At 44.9% G+C, this 22,287-nt stretch overlaps 1 protein-coding gene across 1 annotated transcript in view; it reads left to right on the top strand.

Moving 5' to 3' along the window:
* cdh11 (cadherin 11, type 2, OB-cadherin (osteoblast)) overlaps nucleotides 1-22,287 on the top strand; it is an 81,722-nt gene that overhangs the window by 45,528 nt on the left and 13,907 nt on the right. The window contains exons 3-9 of the mRNA XM_034609282.1: nucleotides 9,433-9,510; nucleotides 9,596-9,835; nucleotides 10,553-10,692; nucleotides 11,316-11,610; nucleotides 14,423-14,542; nucleotides 16,290-16,457; nucleotides 20,290-20,477. Coding sequence (XP_034465173.1) covers nucleotides 9,700-9,835; nucleotides 10,553-10,692; nucleotides 11,316-11,610; nucleotides 14,423-14,542; nucleotides 16,290-16,457; nucleotides 20,290-20,477 — 1,047 coding nt within the window. The 5' untranslated portion in view covers nucleotides 9,433-9,510; nucleotides 9,596-9,699. The remainder of the gene's footprint in view (nucleotides 1-9,432; nucleotides 9,511-9,595; nucleotides 9,836-10,552; nucleotides 10,693-11,315; nucleotides 11,611-14,422; nucleotides 14,543-16,289; nucleotides 16,458-20,289; nucleotides 20,478-22,287) is intronic.

Raw genomic sequence — 22,287 nt, 5'->3', positions numbered from 1 at the left:
TGTAATTGCTGTGATGGAAAAAGAGAAAAGAGGAGGAAAGAGGTAGAAAAACTATTTAAACAAAAGAAAGGACAGAGCGAGACAGAGAGGAATAACACAAGTGTTGTTAATCAAGGGTTTCGCCTCCAAAACCACATTCACAAGGTTTCTCTTTAAGTCAATTTGAACATCTCGCCTCTTGTACTTTTCTTCATTTTCACACTTTTAATTGAAAGCATTGGTTCTTTGTTTTTGTCGATTAGTCACAATTAACCGCGAGTCGGTCTTCTCCAGCGAAAGGGCCCGATAGTTTCAAAGTTAAACCCAGTGAAAAGAGGACATTCCCGGGCAAACCAACAGCCAATAAACAGCAGTAATCAGGATAATTGGAGCTGCATTGTTTTGGCCTCAGGCTTAACGGCGGCGCCCCCGTTGTTTTACCGTCTATCTCTGCGGCTCATTTGGGAGAAAACGGCAGAGCTGATTGGTTCGCTCGTCAGTTGTCTTCAGCCGAGAGGATTTAACCATTTGAATGCAAAAGCCAACATCCCCCCATTACTGGCATTGTTTATGTTTTCATTATGTTTCACTGAAAACCTATTTTTTTTAGCTTTTTGCACAGTTGTTTACATTTCAGCAAATACTGCAATAGAGGAGACGTTAAATTTATGGTATTTTGGATTCATGGAAGTTTCCAAAAAAAATGTTCATTTCCCTATTTAAGTTCTGGATAAATGATGAAAAACAAAGTAACGACCTCAGAGCCAGTAAAAGTGAAGGAACTTAAACAGTCCACAGTGACATAAACCCGCAGATAACTGGTCTCACGATCTATTAAAAGTCACAACTCATGTTCGCCGAACGACTTCACGAAGCCATCGCCGCCTCATTAGCGGAATAGAAAAAAAGTTTCCTGATTGCACACAATTCACTGCATATTATTTCCATATAAATTGGTGCAATTCTCTATAATTAAGAATGCTAATGAACGTGAGCAAATCAAAAATGTTCTCAAAATACTCATCCGCATGCAGTTCAGGGCACTTTACTGCACGTAAACAGAATAATTCAGCTCGGCGTGTGAACAATGGCAGAAATAATTGGCTGCTAGTTAACGGAATGTGTTTCCTCTAGAAAAGACTTTGTTTATTTAGCCTCCTTCAAATTAACATAACGCATCACAGCCTTTTTTTTCAGAGACATATAACTTCTTGGTGGGAGAATTAAATGTGTGGTTTGCTTTTTTAATTTCCCCTTTTATTGATCCGTAACAATGTAAAAAATGTAATTATGAACGGGGAGAAACTTTGTGATTTGTATGGGAGGTGGTGCTACACAGTAAGTACACACATCAATCTACAGCGGAAATATTATAACAGTCGACATCTATAATTATAATGATAAATGTGGCACAATGTCACCACAAGTTTGTGTTGTTAATCATCGGTTGAATGAATTCATACTTAAATATTCTAAAAATGAGTTTTTATAACGTTAAATTGGAAATATTGGAAGTAAAAAATCAAGTTAGCAGTAGTTGGTAATTTGGTGTCATATGGCAACAATGCGTAGTTTAGCAAAGTACCATAAAAAACACATTTTCTCTTAAAGCACCAATTATATATTTATCATCCGTCCATGGAAAAGGAGACAAACAATTATTTTGCTCAAACAAAGTTAAGTGAAGTTCTGTATTAATCTTTGATGGTTGCATTAGTGCATCATAACTCTTTAAGAGCAGAGAATAACAAACCATGTTGTGTGTTTGTATAATACACACACGTTATATCCATGTATTTATTAGACTTTTGTTATATAGCTGTTGATGAAAATGATATCCTCCCCTCAGAAACAGATTCAAACGATCAGACTCAGCTGCACCTTCACACGTGAGGCTGTGATGTGACGGAGACACTTTCAGAAACCACGTCTTCTCACACGACACAGACTGACAGAGGGACAATCTCTCCCTGTAGCCGGGCTCTTCCTGCATGCAACATCTATTCAGCCGCTTTTTCAGAGAATCAATGACCTGCGTGTGTGTCGTTCTCTCCGAGGCCCCAGAATAAAACATGTGATTTACCAACTGTCCTCACTCCCTCCGAGCTGAGCGCGTCCATGTCCACCCGCAGTGGCCCGTCTGCCCCCTCTGTTCACGCAAGGGCGTCCGTGTCCTCGTGGGAGAAGCGTCTGCGTCTCCCCGGAGGAATCGTCTCTCTGCCTCACAGAGGAATCTGATCCTCCTCGCTCAGTTCTCTCCGTCAGGAATATATCAAAAGCCCTGCGACACAAAGTGCATTACCTTTAGAGGGATGGATAACGGGTGCTCGTGCCGATCAAATCTGCCGGTGATGTATGCCTACACCTTTTTTCACCGCGCCATGCAGCTCTTACCACAGGTTTTATCAGAGTCTGTGATTATGGCCTGTGCAGACGTGTCATTGGCTTTTTCACTGGGTTTGTGCCACAGGAAGAAAATACAGTGGATCATATCCAAATTGCCGCACGTTGATTTATGCTTTTTCCATCAATTCTCCCATTCAACTGTCTGATAGTACAGAGGAAGAGAGGACGGAGCATTTAATACACCATCATTATAATCGCACGCTCGTTAGATTACATGACAATTACACTTCTCCGTACATGTTACTTTGATTCCAACGTTCGGGACATTAAATGGGAAGCAGAACATTTAGAATTAAATTCGCTTTCATGTAAAACGATACTAACGATGTTAAAGTGAGGCTGATCGGAGATAATAGTTCAGGAAAAAGCGTGTGTGTGTGTGTGTGTGTGTGTGTGTGTGTGTGTGTGTGTGTACTGGAGACGTGGGGTCTTGTGGATGGTAATTAGCACTTTTATTTCACTAATGGCTTAACAGGAATCAGCAACTGCTACACACACACACACGCGCTATCAAACTCACACATGACACACACAAATACACGCACACACACGCTAGCAAATTCACACATGACTAACACACTCACACAAACACAAACACAAACACACACACACACTCGCACACAAAGCGAAGACGAACTTTGCAGTAACTGTGCAAGTCTGTTGCCATTAATACTCATTTTCATGACTGCTGAGAAAGCGCTGCGGATTTTTGTTACACCCCCCCCCCCACACCCACGCACACACACACACCGATACACACATCGACACACACACCGGCGCACAAAGGCCTATTAGGTCCTCTAATTGAAAGGCAATTAAGCCTCGAGTTTCGTGGTGTGAGCTAAACGCCGGGTGTCTGTTTTCAGCACCGTTCTGTTTTTAAGCTTTTAACAGACCACAAAGAGCCGGTTCACCGAAACGAGACACTCGGAGTGAACTTTAATACACTGACTCTCCGTCTGTCTGCACATCCTCGTGTCTCTCAGCGTCCTGTGACCCCCCCCCCCCCTCTGAGTGATCGCTCTGTCGCCCTTCTCTCTCTCTCCGGTGGTCACGTAGCCATCTTTCCGTAGCTAAGTCTGCTTTTTTTTGTGTCGGTGGAAATCTTGTTTGCTTCCTCAATTATAAGGATTCCGATGCATGTGCTTCAAAACCAGCAACACGGAAACAATTTATGTGCTTTTTAATATTTGCAACATCACAAGCCTGTTTGAAATTGACTTGACGTTTGTTGGGACTGAATCTCTGACACACGTCTTTATATTTCTGCTGGTTCGCCCTCCTCCCTCCTCCCTCCTCCCTCCTTCCTCCTGCCGACTGGTGGGTTCATTTCATCCTCATCTTATCTCATCTCTCCTCGCAGAACATGTCACTTTGAGAAAAACATGCATGTACATAAAAAAAAGATAAGAGAGGGGGGAGGGGGATAACATAGCTTTGCATTTACAGCAGAATGGCCTGGGGATTTGTTTTGGAGAGTAGGAGGTGGATTTATACAGTAAGAGAAAATCTCATTTTAAACCTCACATGACCCCCCCCCCCCCCCCCCCTCCTCGTCCTCACAGCAGCATAAACAGAGGAAGAAAAATATCACATCTGGTTCAAATAGTTGTTTGGGGTTATGGGAGGGTCCGCTGGTCGCAGGTCTGATCCTGGCTGATCTCTTTGTTTTGGGGTTTGACCTTGAGTTCTCAGGCAAGGTCTCCAACACACGTTTGTCTGTTTAGTGTAACCAGCGGTAGTAAAGTAGACAAAACCAGTTTAAGGTTCACATTACATAAATCCTGCCTCTTTTAGATTAGATCAGTCTTGTTATTTTGTTCCCTGTTCGAAATGAGGCACCGAGCCACAGTTCTCTCCCCGGCGCCGCCATCTTGGTTCACGTCGGAACGGGCTCGCCGCGGTGCCAAACGACACCGATGTGGCAGGAACACACGAGGAAACTGTGGCTGTGAGAACACAGAAGGGACAAATGTCGCCTCCAGGCCGCGCCGGGGGAGCAAACAACACATTCGACATCAATTCCCCCCCGTTCGTCTTGGCCTGTTAGCTAATTCAGACATAATCCTTTAGTCCCGTGGCTCCGGGGACACTCGACTCTGCCAACTGTGTGTCAGCATTCAAACAAGTCACGGCAGCCATGATGTGTTAAAACTCTGATTATGAATTATCATTATCATTAAATACGCCAAAAAGCCACTTTCCCAGTGTTTGTAACAGTCGACATTCATCCACATGGAAAATCCGCCTTTGAGCCACATCAGCTTTAGGGATAAAGAAACGTCCCCGAATACCAAAATGATGATTTCATAAACACCACGTCTGGTTTTTCAAGATCAGACCGATGTTTGAAAGTTGTTAAATCCAATGGGAGAAGAACAGAGACACACATTTATCCACATCCCCCCCCCCCCCCCCCCCCCCCCGTTTTCCTCTTTACAACTCTATGTATGGATTTGTACATGAGATCGACACATTCCTGACACAGGTGGAAAGTGTGGAGAGACTCAAAGACAAGTCCCACAAAGTGCTGAGGTTTATATACGTGATGAATGAATCACCTTTATTACTTCTGACTTCCAGACAGAGAAACAAAGAGAAAAACTGGGGTTAAGTCTGTTTTTTTTGTGTCCAGGCATTTTCCAAAGTTATTTTAATGGCTGCTGTTGGAGGTTTGGCTCAATAAGGAGCGAGGGAGAGAAATTAAGGAAGAGAGAGGAAGCGGGGGGGGGGGGGGAGAGAAAAGAGCTAAACAGCCTCCCCCTCGTCTGAGATGGAGACAAAGACGAAGTTAAATAAATCAAAATGATCATCTCAGGCCCTTTCTGAGAAACAGTGTCTTATCGGGTTTACTTGAACTTTAGGGTTTAAGTACAGAAAATGATTTTTGGAAAAGTGTATTTGTCAAAACAGAAAGTCAGTTTGTACAGTGACGGATGGTAAAAATGTTATGGATGTTTTTAACAGTTCACCAGCCTGGTAACGATAACAATAGACCAACGATCACAGACCAGAGCAACAGACGGTTGAACAGGAGCGGATCAATGCTGCAGCTCCGCAATATCTGAGACACGAGAACTAACCAGCAATTTATATTATTAAAGTTTTAATAAATACTTCTTTTAGTCTTGTTGAATCGAACTTTGCAAGTGGAAGCATGTTCATTTTGGAAAGAGGCTCCTTCAATTCGACAAGTTTCCGTCTTTAACTAAAGAAATTAAAACAACAACTATTTAACATGTTAGCTAAAATAGAAATAATGGGAAAAACAAAAAAACAGAGAGAATTTTCTTCGCTCATCCACGGATGAGTGAACGCTCCTTTACGCTTTGTTTTGGGTTCTAGAGATAATTACTGTGATTCCAGCGGAGCAGCAGCAGCTTCTCTGACTAAACACACAGCATGAGAGAGGGAGAGGTGGGGGGAGAGGGAGAGGTGGGGGGGAGAGAGGGAGAGAGAGAGAGGGGGAGAGAGAGAGAGAGGTGGGGGGGGAGAGAGAGAGAGAGAGAGAGAGAGAGAGAGAGAGAGAGAGAGAAATGCATTATCTCTCCAGCATCGATTTACCTGCTCCAAGTCTTTCCCTGCCGACCCAGATGCTTTGTTAATCACCGTGTTTCATATTGTTATAGATTTTGGTGCAAAGTAAAGGAATTTAGAGATGAAGGAGATTAAGTTGTGATTCATATTAGAAGTAATACATGATATCTGGATATTAATACTTAATAATACCAGAGAGTGAGTGGAATAGTTTAACCAATGACTTACGAGAATTATCTTAGCTTTAAATACAAACTTAAGGTGCAAATCATATCAAATAAATAAATGTAATTATTACCATAACTTTGACTTGGAGCTCCCGTCTTTTAGCAACAGACAGACTTGGTTATTAATAGTCAAACGCACAGGGTGTGATTGGTCAGTTGTTGAGGATATGTCAGCCGGCGGGTCTGTTTTTAACCCCCCCACTCTGACCTCTGCATGACACACACACACACTCAACACACACACACTGTTTGTGTAGCTGCGCTCTAATGTTAGCCAATGAATCACAGGAGTCTAGTCCAACACTTGAGTCATGGATTCACAGCAACGCTCCGAGCCCGGGGGAACGACACGCACACACACACAGACACACACACACACACACACACACACACACACAGACACACACTATGCTGTTCATTGGTCTAATGTGACTCTGGAGTCACGTTTTCAGAGAGAGGAAGTGGTCTGGCCAAAAGGCACGCGGACCCTGGGGAGTCGTTATCACTCCGCTTCTGTCTTGCATGTGTTCCGTCTCTTTCCTTTTCTCCCTCTCTCTCTCTTAGACGAAAGAATATTGTGATTATGATGCAGCGTTCACAATCCAAATGCTCCTCTGAGTTTATAATGGACAGGAGGTTTGTGTGTGTGGCGGGGGGGGGAAATCGTTTTGCAGCTTTGCTTTATTTGAATTTGATAGCAGGGTCATTTCATTGTCGCACGTCATCACATTCGCAGTCGGGCTGAGGATTTCAGAGCGGTCACTCTGCAGCTGTCAATCAAGTTCATTATTCGTGTTTTTCTTTCTGTTGTTGGACTCGACACATCTGACAGGTTTTCAGATTAAAAAACCACATGACCAATATCAGGGTATAACAGGATGTCGGTGGAAGCTGTTTATTTTTGGACATGTTTTATTTTTACTTGTTAAACACACCTGACACCTAATTTGACGAATCAGTGACAGTTTCAGAGCCTGTTAATAGGTTCTGCTGCGCGTGTGTGTCAGCTCCGACGCACAACAAGTGCACACCGGGGTTTATAATTGTTTTTGGTATTGTTGTTCATAAGGAAATTCTTTGAAAATTCCAGCACGTTCTCTGTTCACGTCCACAACTTCCCACCCGCGAGTGACAGTGTCCAAGAATAGATACGAGTTCTCTACTTGTGTTCTGTTTTCATGGCTTTGTAAAAAAATAGTTTTGGTGTAAATCCTGTTCAGAGATAAAACAACTAACAGCTTTTTACTGAAATTAATAGTGTTGACTCTTCTTATTATTTGATAGTAACTTTGGGGCTTTTACAGCTTTGAGTAAAATAGATAAATAAATCACGATTCTCCTCACACAGCTTCGTCTTTCTCTACTTTTCTATCGCATCTGTTTCTAACTTCACTAACTTTTATCCCTTTTGTCTCTTAAATAATCGTTGTATTGTCCTTATGGTTATTTCAATTTAGTCTCACACACACACACACACACACACACACACACACACACACACACACACACACACACACACACACACACACACACACATATCTATCTATCAGAGGACTCAAGGATAATTAGTCAGATGATGAGCCGGTCTGGGATTAACTGTCAACACTTCCTGGTTGGCTAGTCATGTGGACAACGGGAGCCAATGAGCCCCGAGGGAATAATCTCATCTACTGAGCTATTGAATATTAAACACACAGACACAACATCTGTATGGTCCATGCAAAAAGAAAACCCAGCTCCAAAAAAACAATTTGTTGTTGTAGTAAAGAGACTCGTGCACAATCGCTCACTCTCAATGTTTCGACAATATCCAACACTATGAGTTTACGTGGACATCAACATGGAGGACTTGCAGCCGTGTCCTAAATCCCCCGTCAACCATGTCCGGGGCCATGATGGAAATTCACAGCACATCCAGCTGTGAGCAGATGATGCATCAGTATCTGACTAATGGACGACACAGTGATATATCCGACTGTCGACGTGCTGTTAGTGTGGGTCGATTAATTGACTTCATCGTCTCACATTAGGAGTAATTAGGTGCATGTGTTTCCCAATTTGCACGAGTGGAACACATTTAAATTCCTTGTCTTCCACCTGATGGACGCTAATGCACGTCGTCCTAATGGACGTGACATTAAACCATATAATTATTACAACAAACACATTATATTCTGCTTGTTTCCTCTTCCCTCATTTGTAATAACTGCGCACTGCAACATTTTCCTGAGAAACAATCTCTCGAGTCTGAGCAGAACAATAAAGCGTTAGTTGGAATGAAGTTGGAGGAATTATGGTATTGTTGTATCGTTGCATCACATTTTATGAGAATGGCTGAGGTTTAATAGTTGGGCAAACAAAGACTTCAGGGTGTAGCCCCACCCCTTCTTCACCAACACATTTAAACCTCATCATTCCGTAGTCATGACTGGACCAGATCCTGGAAAAACAAAGGACCGGGGGTTTCCTGGTCCCAGGATCTGACTCGACCCCCCCTTTGGCCTCCGGAGGCCTCTGCAGTCGGCTATTCACTGGATCTTGGCATCGTCTGATCCATTCCTCCGTTGCTCTCATCACATTTATTTCGCTCCGTGCTCGTACGCGGGGTCGTTTCATTAAACTCGCACCGAGGGCAGTTCATTGACATTCATCTCGGGACCCGAGCAGTGAGAAAGCAGTTTCTTGCTTCACAGTTCAGGACTGATGATGGACAAGCTGAGGTTTTATTTTGTTTTTTGCACGGATCAGATGTGGTCTCTTTTTTCCTGCTGATTCATTCACTGCAGAGACGGAGAGATGCCTGAGTCATTCACGGTTTTCTAATCTGTCTCCTTTTTAGCAGATCCCACGTAAAGAGGGTCCGACGCCCTCGTCCAGTTTAACACATTCTCACATTTGTTTTGATTACATTTGAAAAGGCTGTAACTGGAGCGGGAGAGCGACCCCGTGCTGCACATGAGCTGCAGCTCCTTCACTAAATCAATCTGTGTCTAATTGAATTAAAGCTAATGAGGTTGCAGACACTGTCTGAGTAATTAGTACAATGTCCTAATCAAGACAACAACCATTTAAGAAGCCAGATCTCCGACTGCAATCGATTAACATTACCCTGTCTACACAGGCAGGAATCATCCATTACTGAACTGTTTGTGTTTTTAGTTCGCAGCGTTAAGTCAATTTGATTGCTTGCAAAAGTTTTGATTAAGTCGTAGTTTCTTAAAGCTTTAGTTTGATTGTTTTACTGATTATTAACCAAGCTACATTCTCCTCTGTCCTCTTCTAGGCTCTGTGATTGGAGGAGAGAGGGAATGAACAAACTGTGAGAGCGAAGAACAAGGAGACGAAAGGCAGCAACGTGAAGGTTTGTGATGAGACCCGACAGCAACAGGCCGCGTCTCAGCTAATGAACCAGAAATTCATCAACAACATTTCGTTTGCCAACACAGGACATCACCTCGGTGGGAGCGGAGCTCCGCTGAGAGGCAGCAGAGAGCAGGGGTCGGAGTGAAGCGCTCGGTTGCTCAGGTCGGACGAGAAGCCAACGCTGAAGATGAAGCGACAGGGCCTCGGGCTCCTGAGGGCCCTCCTGGTGCTGGTGGGAGTTTCTGCGCTCTGCAGTGTCGCATTAGGAACCCGGAGAGGAAACGCTTCCTTGGATCAGAGGAGCCACAGACACAGAAATCCAGGTTTGAAAAACTTAATAACCTAATGTGTGTTTACCTGCATCTGAAAAACACCACTTCCTGTTCATGGCATCTGTCGTTCAAACTGACAATGATGCTTTCATCACTTTGTTCTGTCTGGATGATTGTTCCATCCAGGCTGTGAACAAAATGTCATCTTGAGAAAAACTCAATTGTTTATTCTCATGGAAAAGTACTAAACTTGATCTGGACTTTCTGGTGTTGGATAATCCGATATTTTGACTTTATGCATTAGTTTTCTATCAAATTACCATTGTCATTTATCTTTCCTTAACTTAGTAAGTCATTCTTCTTCGATCAAAGCTCCCTTCAGTTTTTAGCCGAGGTTTAAACGGTGCTGCTCCTCAGCCGCCGAGCAGCTGCACTGAAACGGGTCAAGTGCCCCCCCACCTAAAAAGAACTGCTCGTTGGAAGTGTGTGTCGTTCCCCAGCAGCCACCCACATTTTCTCAGCTGGGATTTGAACCAGTGATCCATAATTCAAAAGTGGGCCTCTCTGCTCGGGAGGTTACTGCCTCCCACCCACTTTGAGTTGAGTTCAGCCTTTTGGAAAATATTCTCACAGAAGGAAACTCGAGAGAAAGAAAGAAATGCATTTCATTCAAGTCTTTTACATTTGTCTCTAAGATTTTAAAACCTAGACTTTAAGCCCACTACGAATGTGTTGTGTTGGTTCTAATGTGGGCTTGTGTACTTGCAGGTCACTTGTCGTTGCACAGACACAGACAGCGGACGGGGAAGGAAGGGCAGGTGCTGCATCGGTCCAAACGAGGATGGGTCTGGAATCAGTTCTTCGTCATTGAGGAGTACACCGGACCTGACCCAGTTCTCGTGGGCAGGGTGAGTATCATAAAGACGATGAAGAGCCTCGTCTCTTCGCCGGAGCAGAAACACAATTAACTCCTGAATAACGGCGTGGACGTTTAATTAATAGCTGCCCCGTCCTCCGGTGACAGTCGCGGCCCGGGGGCACGGAGGGTGACAGCAAACTCCAAACAGGATTGAAATGTGCGTTTCTCGTTTATCACGGAGAGAGAGAGAAAGAGAGAGGTCATGCTCACGTTCGGGGGTGAGGATGATTGGTGGCACTCCTCCACAGCGACATCGCTCAAATGCTGCAGCGGCTTCCATAAACAACAAATACATCATATTTCTTTGTGCACGGGGTTGTAAAGGAAAACCTCGTGTTTAATTGAATTTTTTTTTGTTATGACAACGTTTTAAATCTCTTACTTATTAGCGTTTGGCCGTCTCCACCCCCGCACATCCACTCGCCTGTCTATCGGAGCATTTCAGCCTCTTTCATTCGCAGAATTGACAAACAGAAGCCTCTCGGTACTTTTGCCAACGAGGCTAAATGTCTCATCTGTCACTCTTTCTCTTTCACTTGAAATCCAGATGTCGGCAGCACAGAACACGTCTCACGATTTGCATTATTCTTTTTGTTTTCCTCGTCTCTTCAGCTCCACTCAGACGTAGACTCGGGCAAAGGCAACATCAAGTACATCCTCTCCGGCGAAGGCGCAGGGACGATCTTCGTCATCGATGACAAGACGGGCAACATCCACGCCACGAAGACCCTGGACCGCGAGGAGCAGGCGCAGTACACCTTAACGGCCCAGGCAGTGAACAGAGACACTAATAAGCCTCTGGAGCCTCCGTCAGAGTTCATAGTGAAAGTTCAGGACATCAACGATAATCCTCCAGAGTTCCTACACGGGCCGTACTACGCCAGGGTCCCTGAGATGTCCAACGTGGGTGAGTAACAATCTCTGCTTTAGTGACTTGCACGTGGATGAAACCGCCGAGGAAAGAGTGTGGACAGTGCAGTTCATTTTTTGTGATAATGACAGTTTAGTAAAGGACAGAGGACCAAAAATGCACGAGTCAGAAGTTGTGTTTAAAAGCTCTAAATTGACGCTGTTGAAAATTCCCCCGTCCTGAATGCGAGCTGAGACCAGCAGATTTATTTTCTGTCCTCATATAATTTGATAACAACAATGATTCAGACGAGATAATGAAATGTCATCTTATTCCGTCCAGGGAAAAATAAAATCTCCTCTGTCTATTGAGTGACATTTGTTAATAAAGTCACTGATGGACTTGGTGTTGTTTGTCTGCTAAACAGCCTTTTTCATACATTATTAATTATGGCAGTAATCTGAACACAGGAAGTGTGGCAGAGAAGTGGATATCAGACGGGGCCATTAGCCGACACATGCAGCTCCTGCGTATATATCACTTTTCCTTCTTTTTCTCGTGTGCACACAAAAGGGGAAAAAATGAGCTGGGAAATATTTAGCAGTGCGTTGGCATGGGCAGCAGCTCCAGCCATCTCCTCGGAGTCTTCTTACTCAGGGCTTGTGATCCTGATAGATTTGTCTTTCCAAATATTATGCGGTCTTGGAGAGTATTCAACCCCTGAAGGCTGACCTGAACTGAACCCCACTGGCAGTGGAGCTGCCTGAGACTCTGAGAGCCGGAGAAATCCCTCCTCTGAATGAACAGGACTTCCAAAGAAAGAACTTCTGAAAGGACGTCTCAATGAGTTCTGTTCAGGGCTTCTTTCTCCTTTTTCTCCCCTGCACATCCGCTTCTTAAGCTCAAACCTGAATACTGAAGTCTGGCAGGGAGGAGCCGCCGGTTGCTATCAGCCTCAACGACTGAAGAAGAGAGACAGAGGGAGAGAAATGGACTCACCAGGTCCATGTTCCCTCATGGATGTCAGAATTAGATCAGACGCAGAAGAAAGTCTTTCTCAAATTAACATTCTTGGTAATTTATCGTGTAGACTTAAGGTAGCTGCCACATTGAGAATAGGGCTGAATGAAACTTACAGTTGCAGAAACAATGGAGTTCATATGGAGAAAGTTAGTGGTTCTCACAATATCAATAATGGGAAAATGAAAAATAACCACATTTGATTGACGGTCGAGCACCAGAAAAACCAAAGAGCACATTCCCTCAATCTCAATATGTTATGTTTTGACTCAAAAACTTTACCAGTTGAGTATAAAGATAATATTTGAGTCTCTGCTTCCTCAGTTCCTTTAAAAAGCGACTGTTAAACACAGAAGCAGAAGTTGAAACCAGGTAGAAAAAGTTGGAGTAAGATGCAGAAACAAAAGACACACTTACAAAATCATTAAAAGCTAACATGGTGGCCATTTATTAAAATTACAACCAGAAACACCACAGGACGATTTTCTATATTCGTACGTGAAACATATAAATAGAACGCACCACCTACAGGCGACGGACGTTACAGCTGCAGCTTCACACTGTGATTACGTGTGTCGTCTGTGGGAGATAATGATACGACAGAGGGTGAACTATAATTTGGGGAAGAGACGGAGAGAGGGAGGATATTTTTAGACGGAACAAGTTTGGTGGAGAGAGAGAGGAGTTCGTGCATGGAGAGGGAGAGAGATTTGGGCCGAGTAAATCTGGCTAATCAAACCAGTGTTGGGTATTTGACTGGCTCAAATCCATAGCTCACATTTCTAATTGGTTTGGAGCTTACCAGCTTTTCCTGCTGTCACACACACACACACACACACACACACACACACACACACACACACACACACACACACACACACACACACACACACACGGCATAATTTGACAGTGGAAAGCCTCAACTCCCCGACACTGCAGCTCGACATCTGGATGCAGAAAGAGAAGATGCACCACATTTATATAGCGTGTTTCTCACTGCTCTTTACCACGTACGTCTCATTCAACCAGTCACACGCACACATTCACACACACACATTCACACACATACGTTCACACACACATTTACACATAGAATCAGGAGCAGTTAGAGGTTCAGCGTTTATGCTCAAGGACACTTGGACACGCTCTCAGGAGAAGGAGACACCATCCGCTGGTTAATGCAAATCGTAGAACTTTTAGTTTTGGAGAGTTTCTGCGTGTGACTTTTATTAGTTGTGTCACATCTGCAAAAAAAGGAAAATTTCAACAATTTCAACAGTTAATGAAAATGCATTTCACACTCCTGCAAATTTTAATTTCATTGAGCCTATTTGCTCAGCTTCACTGTGTCAAGCTCAGTTAAGCGAGACTTACTCCGAGTGAATTGCTGTTGTCGTGTGAAAGCGCCGCATCTTCAAAGTGTCAAATATTTTATTCTTTTGGGGGGGGGGGGGGGGGGGGGGGACCAAGATGAACTACCTTGTTTTGGAGTTTGACAACCATTTCTGATTATCCAGAGGGTTTTGATGGAGTTTCATAAATCCCGGGGCTGTAGCACTGTCAACGCATCGAGGGAATATAATGTATTTAAAACACTCAACAAAACCACGGACGATGTTGTCGAGCGAGTGTTTCCAACCCGACAATGATGAAACGTGGAGAAATGATAGTGTGGACCTGCCTCACGGGAGCAGAGGGAGAAGGGGAGATTGTTTTTTATTTCCCTTCTCTCCTCGGCAGGTGAATCGACACACTCTCCGCGGACAGGCTTGTTTGTCAAACCGCTCTTGAACCGAATCCCTGAGAGTAGAGTTGTCTCCTGACTCGTCGTGTCGTGTCTGTCCTATAGGTACCTCGGTGATGCAGGTGACAGCTACAGATGCCGATGACCCCACCTACGGCAACAGCGCCCGGCTGGTGTACAGCATCCTGCAAGGACAGCCCTATTTCTCCGTGGAGTCTCAGACAGGTGAGGCTGGAAATAGTCTGCAACCATCTACAGGCTTACAGCTGGTGATGTAGTATCATGCAACGACACAGAAACAAAGACGGGCTTATGAGATTAGTCTGACACACGCTCGCTGAGCAACATCCTGCAAAACACCCAATATATAGTCACATGACAAGTTCCTCTAAACATCCACTTCAGTTTAAAGACTAATCACCACAAAATACTGTCACGTTATCGATATGAACGTGTATTCACACGTCTTGAAGTAACACTATTCGACTTTTTTAAAGATTAAAACAGCAGCTTCAAAATGAGTGTGTTGGTTCAGTGGGTGTGAATATGGAGAATGTTTCCTCTTTCATTCCCACTCCTCGCCCTGAACGTACGATCTCCTGTGAGACGTGAGAAACTGATGGAGGCAGAATCAGGTCCAGCAGGTTGAGGAGTGAAGCTGAACCGTAGAGGAGTTAAAAAGAAACGGAGAAATCATTAAAAACACAGAGTTTATCTCCAATATTCAGCGGGAAACTTTAAAAAATATGAAGAATGCTGAACAGAGTTCGGTGGATTTGTTCCAGCCGCAGCTCTTCTGGTTGAGGAAGCAGAGGATCATGGGTAATATCCATCGCTCGGTTGCGTTTCAGCGGCATAATGTCAGACATATTGGCGTAAAATCATAATCAGACTATGCACTGTTGCATGTAAACATAGTTATTTCGTGGCTGAAGGGGGCGCTGTCGCTCAGTAAGAGTGTTGCTTTAACTTCCACGTCGACAAGGCAACCTGTGGAAACTGCTTGTTACTGAGACCAAAGTGAAAATGTTTCTGCAATATATACAATATATTCTCCATATAAGTATTCGTTGCTGCAGGGATCAGGTAGCAGCACGTCCTCTTCTCTGAAATTGGCGGGGGAAAGAAGGCGCCGCTGCAAAAGAAGAGGTCCCCGGAGTCCAGGCCTAATATTTGGGTTTGCATTAAAAGAAGAAATTGGATGTCAGGAGGGAGGTTAGGGCAGAGACGGAGCTACGCTGGGTCAGATGGAGGGAAGAAGAACAGAGAGAGGGAGGTTAGGGAGGAGGAGGAGGAGGAGGAGAGAGGGAGATCGGTTTAGACGGAGCAAGTTCATGGAAAGAGAGGAGTCAGTGCATGAGAGAGGGAGAGAGATTTGTGCAGAGTAAATCTGGCTAATCAAACCAGTGTTGGGTATTTGACTGGCTCAAATCCATAGCTCACATTTCTAATTGGTTTGGAGATTACCAGCTTTTCCTGCTGTCACACACACACACACACACACACACACACACACACACACACACACACACACACACACACGGTATAATATGACAGTAGAAAGCCTCAACTCAACAACACTGCAGCTCGACATCTGGAGAAAGAGAGAGATGGAAAGAGAGCGGCAGCGGCGGCTGATGAATTAAACAGAAAGACAAAATTACCGGGCCTTGAAATGCAGGAAAACAAGACGTCGCACATGTTTCACTACAGTTCTGATGAGCGATGATGTGTTATCTTTTAAAGATCTTCTTAAAAAACTACCCCCTCTCTCAGGAAGGTAAATCACGTCGACTTGTTCTGTTTTGCCAAGCGAGACTTTCGCGAAGTTATTAATTTAAACGCAAATTCTTGAGATAATATTTTGAAATCATTTTGATGGAGGTACACGGTGCGTGGACTCGCACACGCTACACGCATACAGATGTAAAAGTGAGAGTTAACGCGATGTTTTTTGAATCTGTCCATTCAGGTATAATTCGCACCGCCTTGCCGGACATGGACCGCGAGGCTCGGCAGGAGTACGAGGTCGTCATCCAGGCCAAAGACATGGGCGGTCACATGGGGGGGCTGTCGGGGACCACCGAGGTTACCATCACCCTCACGGACGTGAACGACAACCCGCCCAAGTTCCCACAGAGTGAGTGCACACACACCTGCTGTCCGTGCATCGTCTGGTGACGTGCTGCACCTTGTTGTCAATGCACAAACATACGTGTGCATGATTCTGTGCATGTGCATGTGACCCAGAGGACAAGAAAACCAGGAAAGTCACTGTGGCAGGCAGATAGTTGCACCACAGTGTTTTCTCCAGTCCACCTCGATGCCTAACAACCCTTCCTCTCAATCCGTCTCTCTTTCCCTTCACCCTGCCTTTCCTCGCTTGAGATTCTTCCTGGCCCCCGGTTCTTCCTCCTTCTCCCCCCCCTCGTGTAGCTCTGAGCAGAGGTACTCCTGGCAGAGATTCAGCAGAGAAGCTGCAGGAATGGATGGAGAGAAGAAGCAGGGAGGAGGAGGAGGTGGGGGGGGGGTGTGGAGAAAGGAAGAGACGAGGGCTCAGGATTTAGCCTGTGGAGAAGCTGAACAGGCGAGAAAAGAGAGGGACATGAGCAGAAGCAGTGAGGGAGAGAATATAAAAGACAGGGAGACGCAGGGAGAGAGAAAGAGGCTGTCAGAGCGATCTCTCCACTTCCCGTGTTCTCCAACAAGCCGACTGTGTTTCAACGTCTCGCAGCGTAGAAGCTGAAATCTTATTTTGCCGGATGTCGGGGACAAATAACAGGCAGCGTTTTTGAGGGAAATTAGAACGGGTGTCGTGAACAAAGGGGCAACAGGGCTTCAGACGGAAACAAGACTTTTTCTGCGGGAGTTTCAACACTGACGAATCCACATTGCAAACTAGAAAACCACATTTAAATTCACCAGATCTGCAGCAAATTGCTCACACTCGAAAATATCAGTCCCCCGAGAAAAAATGTGTGATCTGCAAATCTGAGAAATCAAGGGAAACGATCATGAGTCAGATCCACACCCAACATGTGATGGATTTATTTCTTGGCCCACGTCCCGGCCATCCACCAAGTTTCCTGGAGTTCTGATCAGTTGGTTTTGTGTCATGTGGTTTACAAACAAACAATCCTACACTTGGAAACTAATATAGCTATAGTGGTAACTTTGTGTTTAAGTCTGTGAGGATTCGTGTTTTCATATCCAAAGTGGACAGAAAACATTTTTCCAATAAGATCACTATCGACCTGAGCATTATCAGACAACATATGTTAACAAAGTTCCTCCGTGCATTATTGCCGAATGTCGTCCGAGCATCACAGGCGGTTTACATCTGCGATACAAGACAACGCACCGAAATATCAATCTGTTGTGGTCGTGTGTGTGTTCGTGTTCCAAACAAAAAACACGCAGCGGCAGTAGAAGCAGGAACGTCTCCCAGATGGTGTGAATGAGGACAGTGATTACTTATTTAGTAGCTGGGCAGAGTACGTGAGAGCCGGGAGAGAAAAATTGGATATGAGATAAGCAAGTCAAGTAAGAAAAACAGAGTCCAGAGCGAGAGGCAGAGAAACGATGGGAAATAAAACTGATTCAAAGGGAGGGAGAGAAAAACAACGAGAGAGATAAAAACAGACAGAAAGGGAAATATGGCACAGCGTGACTCCCCCTCCGAGTTCCAGCAGCTCCTCTGCTTCCATTCATGCTGCTGGATTTTATTCTTTCACTCCTTGGCTTGATCTCTACGTCTCCGTTTGACACAGACTCTCTGTCCTCGTGCTTTTCTCTTTTCATTTGCACAACGAAAAGATCTTGGAAATCCCTCAAAAAACACAAAAATCGGCATCTGTCAATACAAGAAATCCTCAACGTAACTTCTTCCTGTGTCAGTGGAAGGATGTTTGATCCGTTTCCCAACATTTGATCGAAGTTACTTTTGACAAGTTAAGGCAAAAATACAAAAGAAAAGCTCTGTGGTATATTCGGTGAAACTGAGAAAACTCATAGTGGCTCAGTAATTAAACAATACTGGGTTGAGAAGCAGCTGCTCAGTATTAAATTATACTTTATACACAGTCACAACACAACATGTCCGCCTACTGCAGCTACAACGACTAACTGCTACCAAATATCCTCGTGGAGCAAGACGTGTGTGAATTAAAATATTGGCAGAGGTTCATTTCAGTAATGAGTTTAGTGCTGTTAACCACGACGTCCACACCCACCACAGTGTAATCAACACACGTTCACAGACACTATACGAGCTCCGTGAATGAACGACTCCCCTGTTAACTTTAAATCATCGTCACGTCCAACATTAAACTCTTCTTCAGTATCGTCTAATTGTCTATGTGCACAACAATAAGGTCACAAGAATGAGTAGTGGTTAATTAAGCAGTATTATTGTTTTAGTTTCTGTAATCCCCTAAAGTTAGTGAAGAGAGATTGTGGTAATTTACGAGTTTACATATTAAACAAAACATATTCTGCTCATATTCAGGTTATTACTCAATCATACAGTTCATTGCTGCAGCTCCTCCTTTCAGCCTCTGTCTGAAACACTTGGTCCACACGTCTCTTTTAACGTTGCTGGTTATCCTGAGCGTCTCCTTCCAAGGATCAGACATCCCGATCAAACGGCGCCACCACTCATGAACTCGTGAACTTCCTCCTAATCACTGGAAAGTTTAACACATTTTTCTTTTACCGGAAAGAAAAAACTTGAAACACTCGCACTCGCCTCCCCTGTGGTCCTTCAATGCAAACGCACATTTCCGCTCACAGCCAGGTATTCCAGGCCGCCGGTGTGTTCTGTCATACAATGTTTAACTCAGCTGCCAGGAGCCATTTAAGTTAAGCTTCTTAGCGAAAAAGACAGAATAGAACGACAGGAGAAGAGAGGGAGGAAAAGGGGGCAAAGCGAGGGCAAGGATGAAATGTGCTCTTAGCCAGAATAGGCAGGCTTGAGAGAGAGAGAGTGGGGGGGGGGGGGGGGAGACTAGCAGGGGAGACAGGCGTGAGAGAAATGAGGGCGGACCTGGGGAGGAGAGGTGAGGATGAATGGGGGGGATTTGGAGGGATGGAGTGAAAGGGGAGAAGCGAATGACAGAGGAGGAAGATGGGAAGGATGTGAGGCAGAGGAGAGAGCGCACAGAGATGAAGAGGGAAGATGGAGAGGAGGGATTTCGTGAGGATCAATGGAGAGAGAAACCAGTGCAGGGCTGCAGGGTGGCAGCAGGATTTGGGGCTGGATGGATCACGTGACTCTCTCTCCTCTTCCTCTCGCTCTGGGGGAAAAAAAACAAACACGTGACCAAATCAATTTCATGATTCACGGGATTGCCACACGTGGACAAGCAGGATAAACATGCTAATGGCGTAAACCACATAGAATGACGAGCGCTCGAGTGCTCGGCGCCTGAATCATCGTAGATTGGAGGCGACGGCAGAGGAAGGAGGGACCACGAGGCAGGAGGAGGGATGTGTGAAGTGACAGATCTGGGGAAAGGAGTAGAAATGGGATGATGGACGGAGGGAAGAGGAGGATTTACGATAAATAGAGCAGAGATAGAAGAGAAGTGAAGGTGCGTGTGGAGAAAAGGTTGGAGGATGAGGAGTGAGAGAGGAGAGAGGGATATAAAAGAGGAGAGAGAGTGTCGGCATATGGTCTTACCGTTCTCACTCTGCAAGCCAGGTGTCCCCCCCCCTCAGACACACACACCTGACACTAAAGGGGGTATTAATATCCTCTGGGCCATATAAGACAGATGGTATAGTTCATGTTAATCCTGCTCTGCCCTCCAAAAAACTGACCCTGCCTCAGACAGTAAACACGGTGGCAGGCAGCCAGCGATTCTCCAAAGACCGTCTGAGGAGCGCTGAATACCAAAGCAACTTCACCGACCAGCCAACCACAGCCGGCTAAACTCTCTGCCTTCCTTCCTTCCTTCCTTCCTTCCTCCCAGGCGTGTATGCCATGTCCGTGTTGGAGGACAAAGTCCCCGGAGAGGAGGTGGGTCGGCTGAAGGCGAACGACCCCGACCTCGGAGACAACGGACTGGTGAACTACCGCTTGATAGACGGAGACGGAATGAGCATGTTTGAGCTGTCCACTGACTCCGAGACCAGAGAGGCTGTTATCAAACTGAAGAAGGTAAGAATGCTGTTCCACCCGACAAGTTAATATGACAAACATGTTCACACAGTTCCTTATTTACACATCCAGCAGGAACACAGCCACATTAGCATTCATCTGGAGTCACGATTTCTGAATATTAAGTCCAATATTCACTCTCCGTTTAGCTCCTGAGGAAATATCAGACTATTTAGCATGTAAATGAAATGCTACACTACGTTAACACCAAGTTCAGCTCATTGAAAACTATGTCTAGCGACTGTTTGTTGTGCAGGTTGTGGGATTCTGCAGAAAGTAGGTCTAGATTCCTGCTGCAGCCAAAGAACATTACTCTCAGGATCGTGTGAATGAACTGAAACAGCAAAGTTGTGGACCAGAAGCTAAACAATGAGCTGTAACGCACTGAAAAGCTCTGTTAGGCCAAGAGTCACTGCAGAATCAGATGGTTCATCATCACTATCGCGGTTTTTTAGACGTGCACTGAACTCTGGATATTCCCCTGAGATTATCCGGAGGGGCTGAATGTGAGAACGCAAAATGATGAAAAAGAGGAGTTACATGTAGAAGATGCAGAGGAAGACGTTAACTTAAACGTGTACGAGATTTTCCTGTTGTCGTGAACACGTCTGACCCGGAACAATCTCCCGCTGCCTTCGTCATATGTGAGAGACGATGGAAAAAGGTCCAGACACAATTGTCCGGACCTCTTTCTGGAGAAGAAGGACCCACTAACATCGTCACATCGTCTTTTACACGAGTCCAACTGGCTTCTGATTTTAAAAACACCATTAATCCTATGTTAGAAGAATTGTCTCAAAAAGTAAAGATGCCTGGGTTTTGATTCACGATTGTGTTGCTAATGTTTGATTTCATGGGCTATACTTTTCCTTTAGTAAATAGTTTTATAATAGCGCCTCTCTTGACCAACAGATATTGTGTCTCACTAAAACATGATGAAAACAAGACTTCACAGTGGAAAGAGAGAGAGACGGTATCAGTGGTTGTTGTTCCTCTGCTCGTGAAAGAAACCAGGACAGAGAACATTGAATTAGTTGTGTCAGTTTGTGGTTGAAGAACATTGGTCAGAATAAGTGTTTCGCCGATAGTGGCTGCTTCTACGAGCTCTTACGGAAACTATGTGTGCGTCATCGCCCGCTCCTCAGTTCGCCAGCACACAAATGTAGTGGAGACGGCACTTTTTTCGACTGCACAAAAGCAGTTTAGTGTGAGTCTCTCTCTGCCAGCCCAGATTTACGTCTGTGTCCAGAAAGGAAGATGTGCAGCGAGTAAGGGGAGAGGGAAGGAGCAGCGGGGGGGGGGGGGGGGGGGGCTGACGACCCTCACGGTTCCTCATTGTGTTGGATATGAACACCGGCTTTCATGTGCGAGTGAGAGTGCATTAACTTCCATGCTTCCTTAGGCCAGAGAGCTCATCATCTGCACTGTGACTGTAACTCACACACACAGACACACACACACACAGAGACACACACACGCACACACGCACACACACACTCTCTATAACCACAGCTTTCAGTGATCCAGCTCAGCACACACAATTACTTTTTTCTCACCCTCCGTGTCTCTCTATTGCACACACACACTATTATTCTCTCAAATACACAGTCAGTCCCTCAGTCTCAAACACACACACACACACACACACACACACACACACACACACACACACACACACACACACACATTGTTGTATGTGTGGCTGCAGGTCAGGATTATGCAGTGAGCTGTGGTTTCCTGCCTTTCACCCCAAAATGATTTCATTTAAAACCATCAATGCGCGGGAATTAAAAAATAAGAGTGAAATAAA

The sequence above is a fragment of the Hippoglossus hippoglossus genome, chromosome 15, assembly GCF_009819705.1.
Source record: "Hippoglossus hippoglossus isolate fHipHip1 chromosome 15, fHipHip1.pri, whole genome shotgun sequence".
NCBI lineage: Eukaryota > Metazoa > Chordata > Actinopteri > Pleuronectiformes > Pleuronectidae > Hippoglossus > Hippoglossus hippoglossus.
This window is presented reverse-complemented; position numbering and strand designations above follow the sequence as displayed.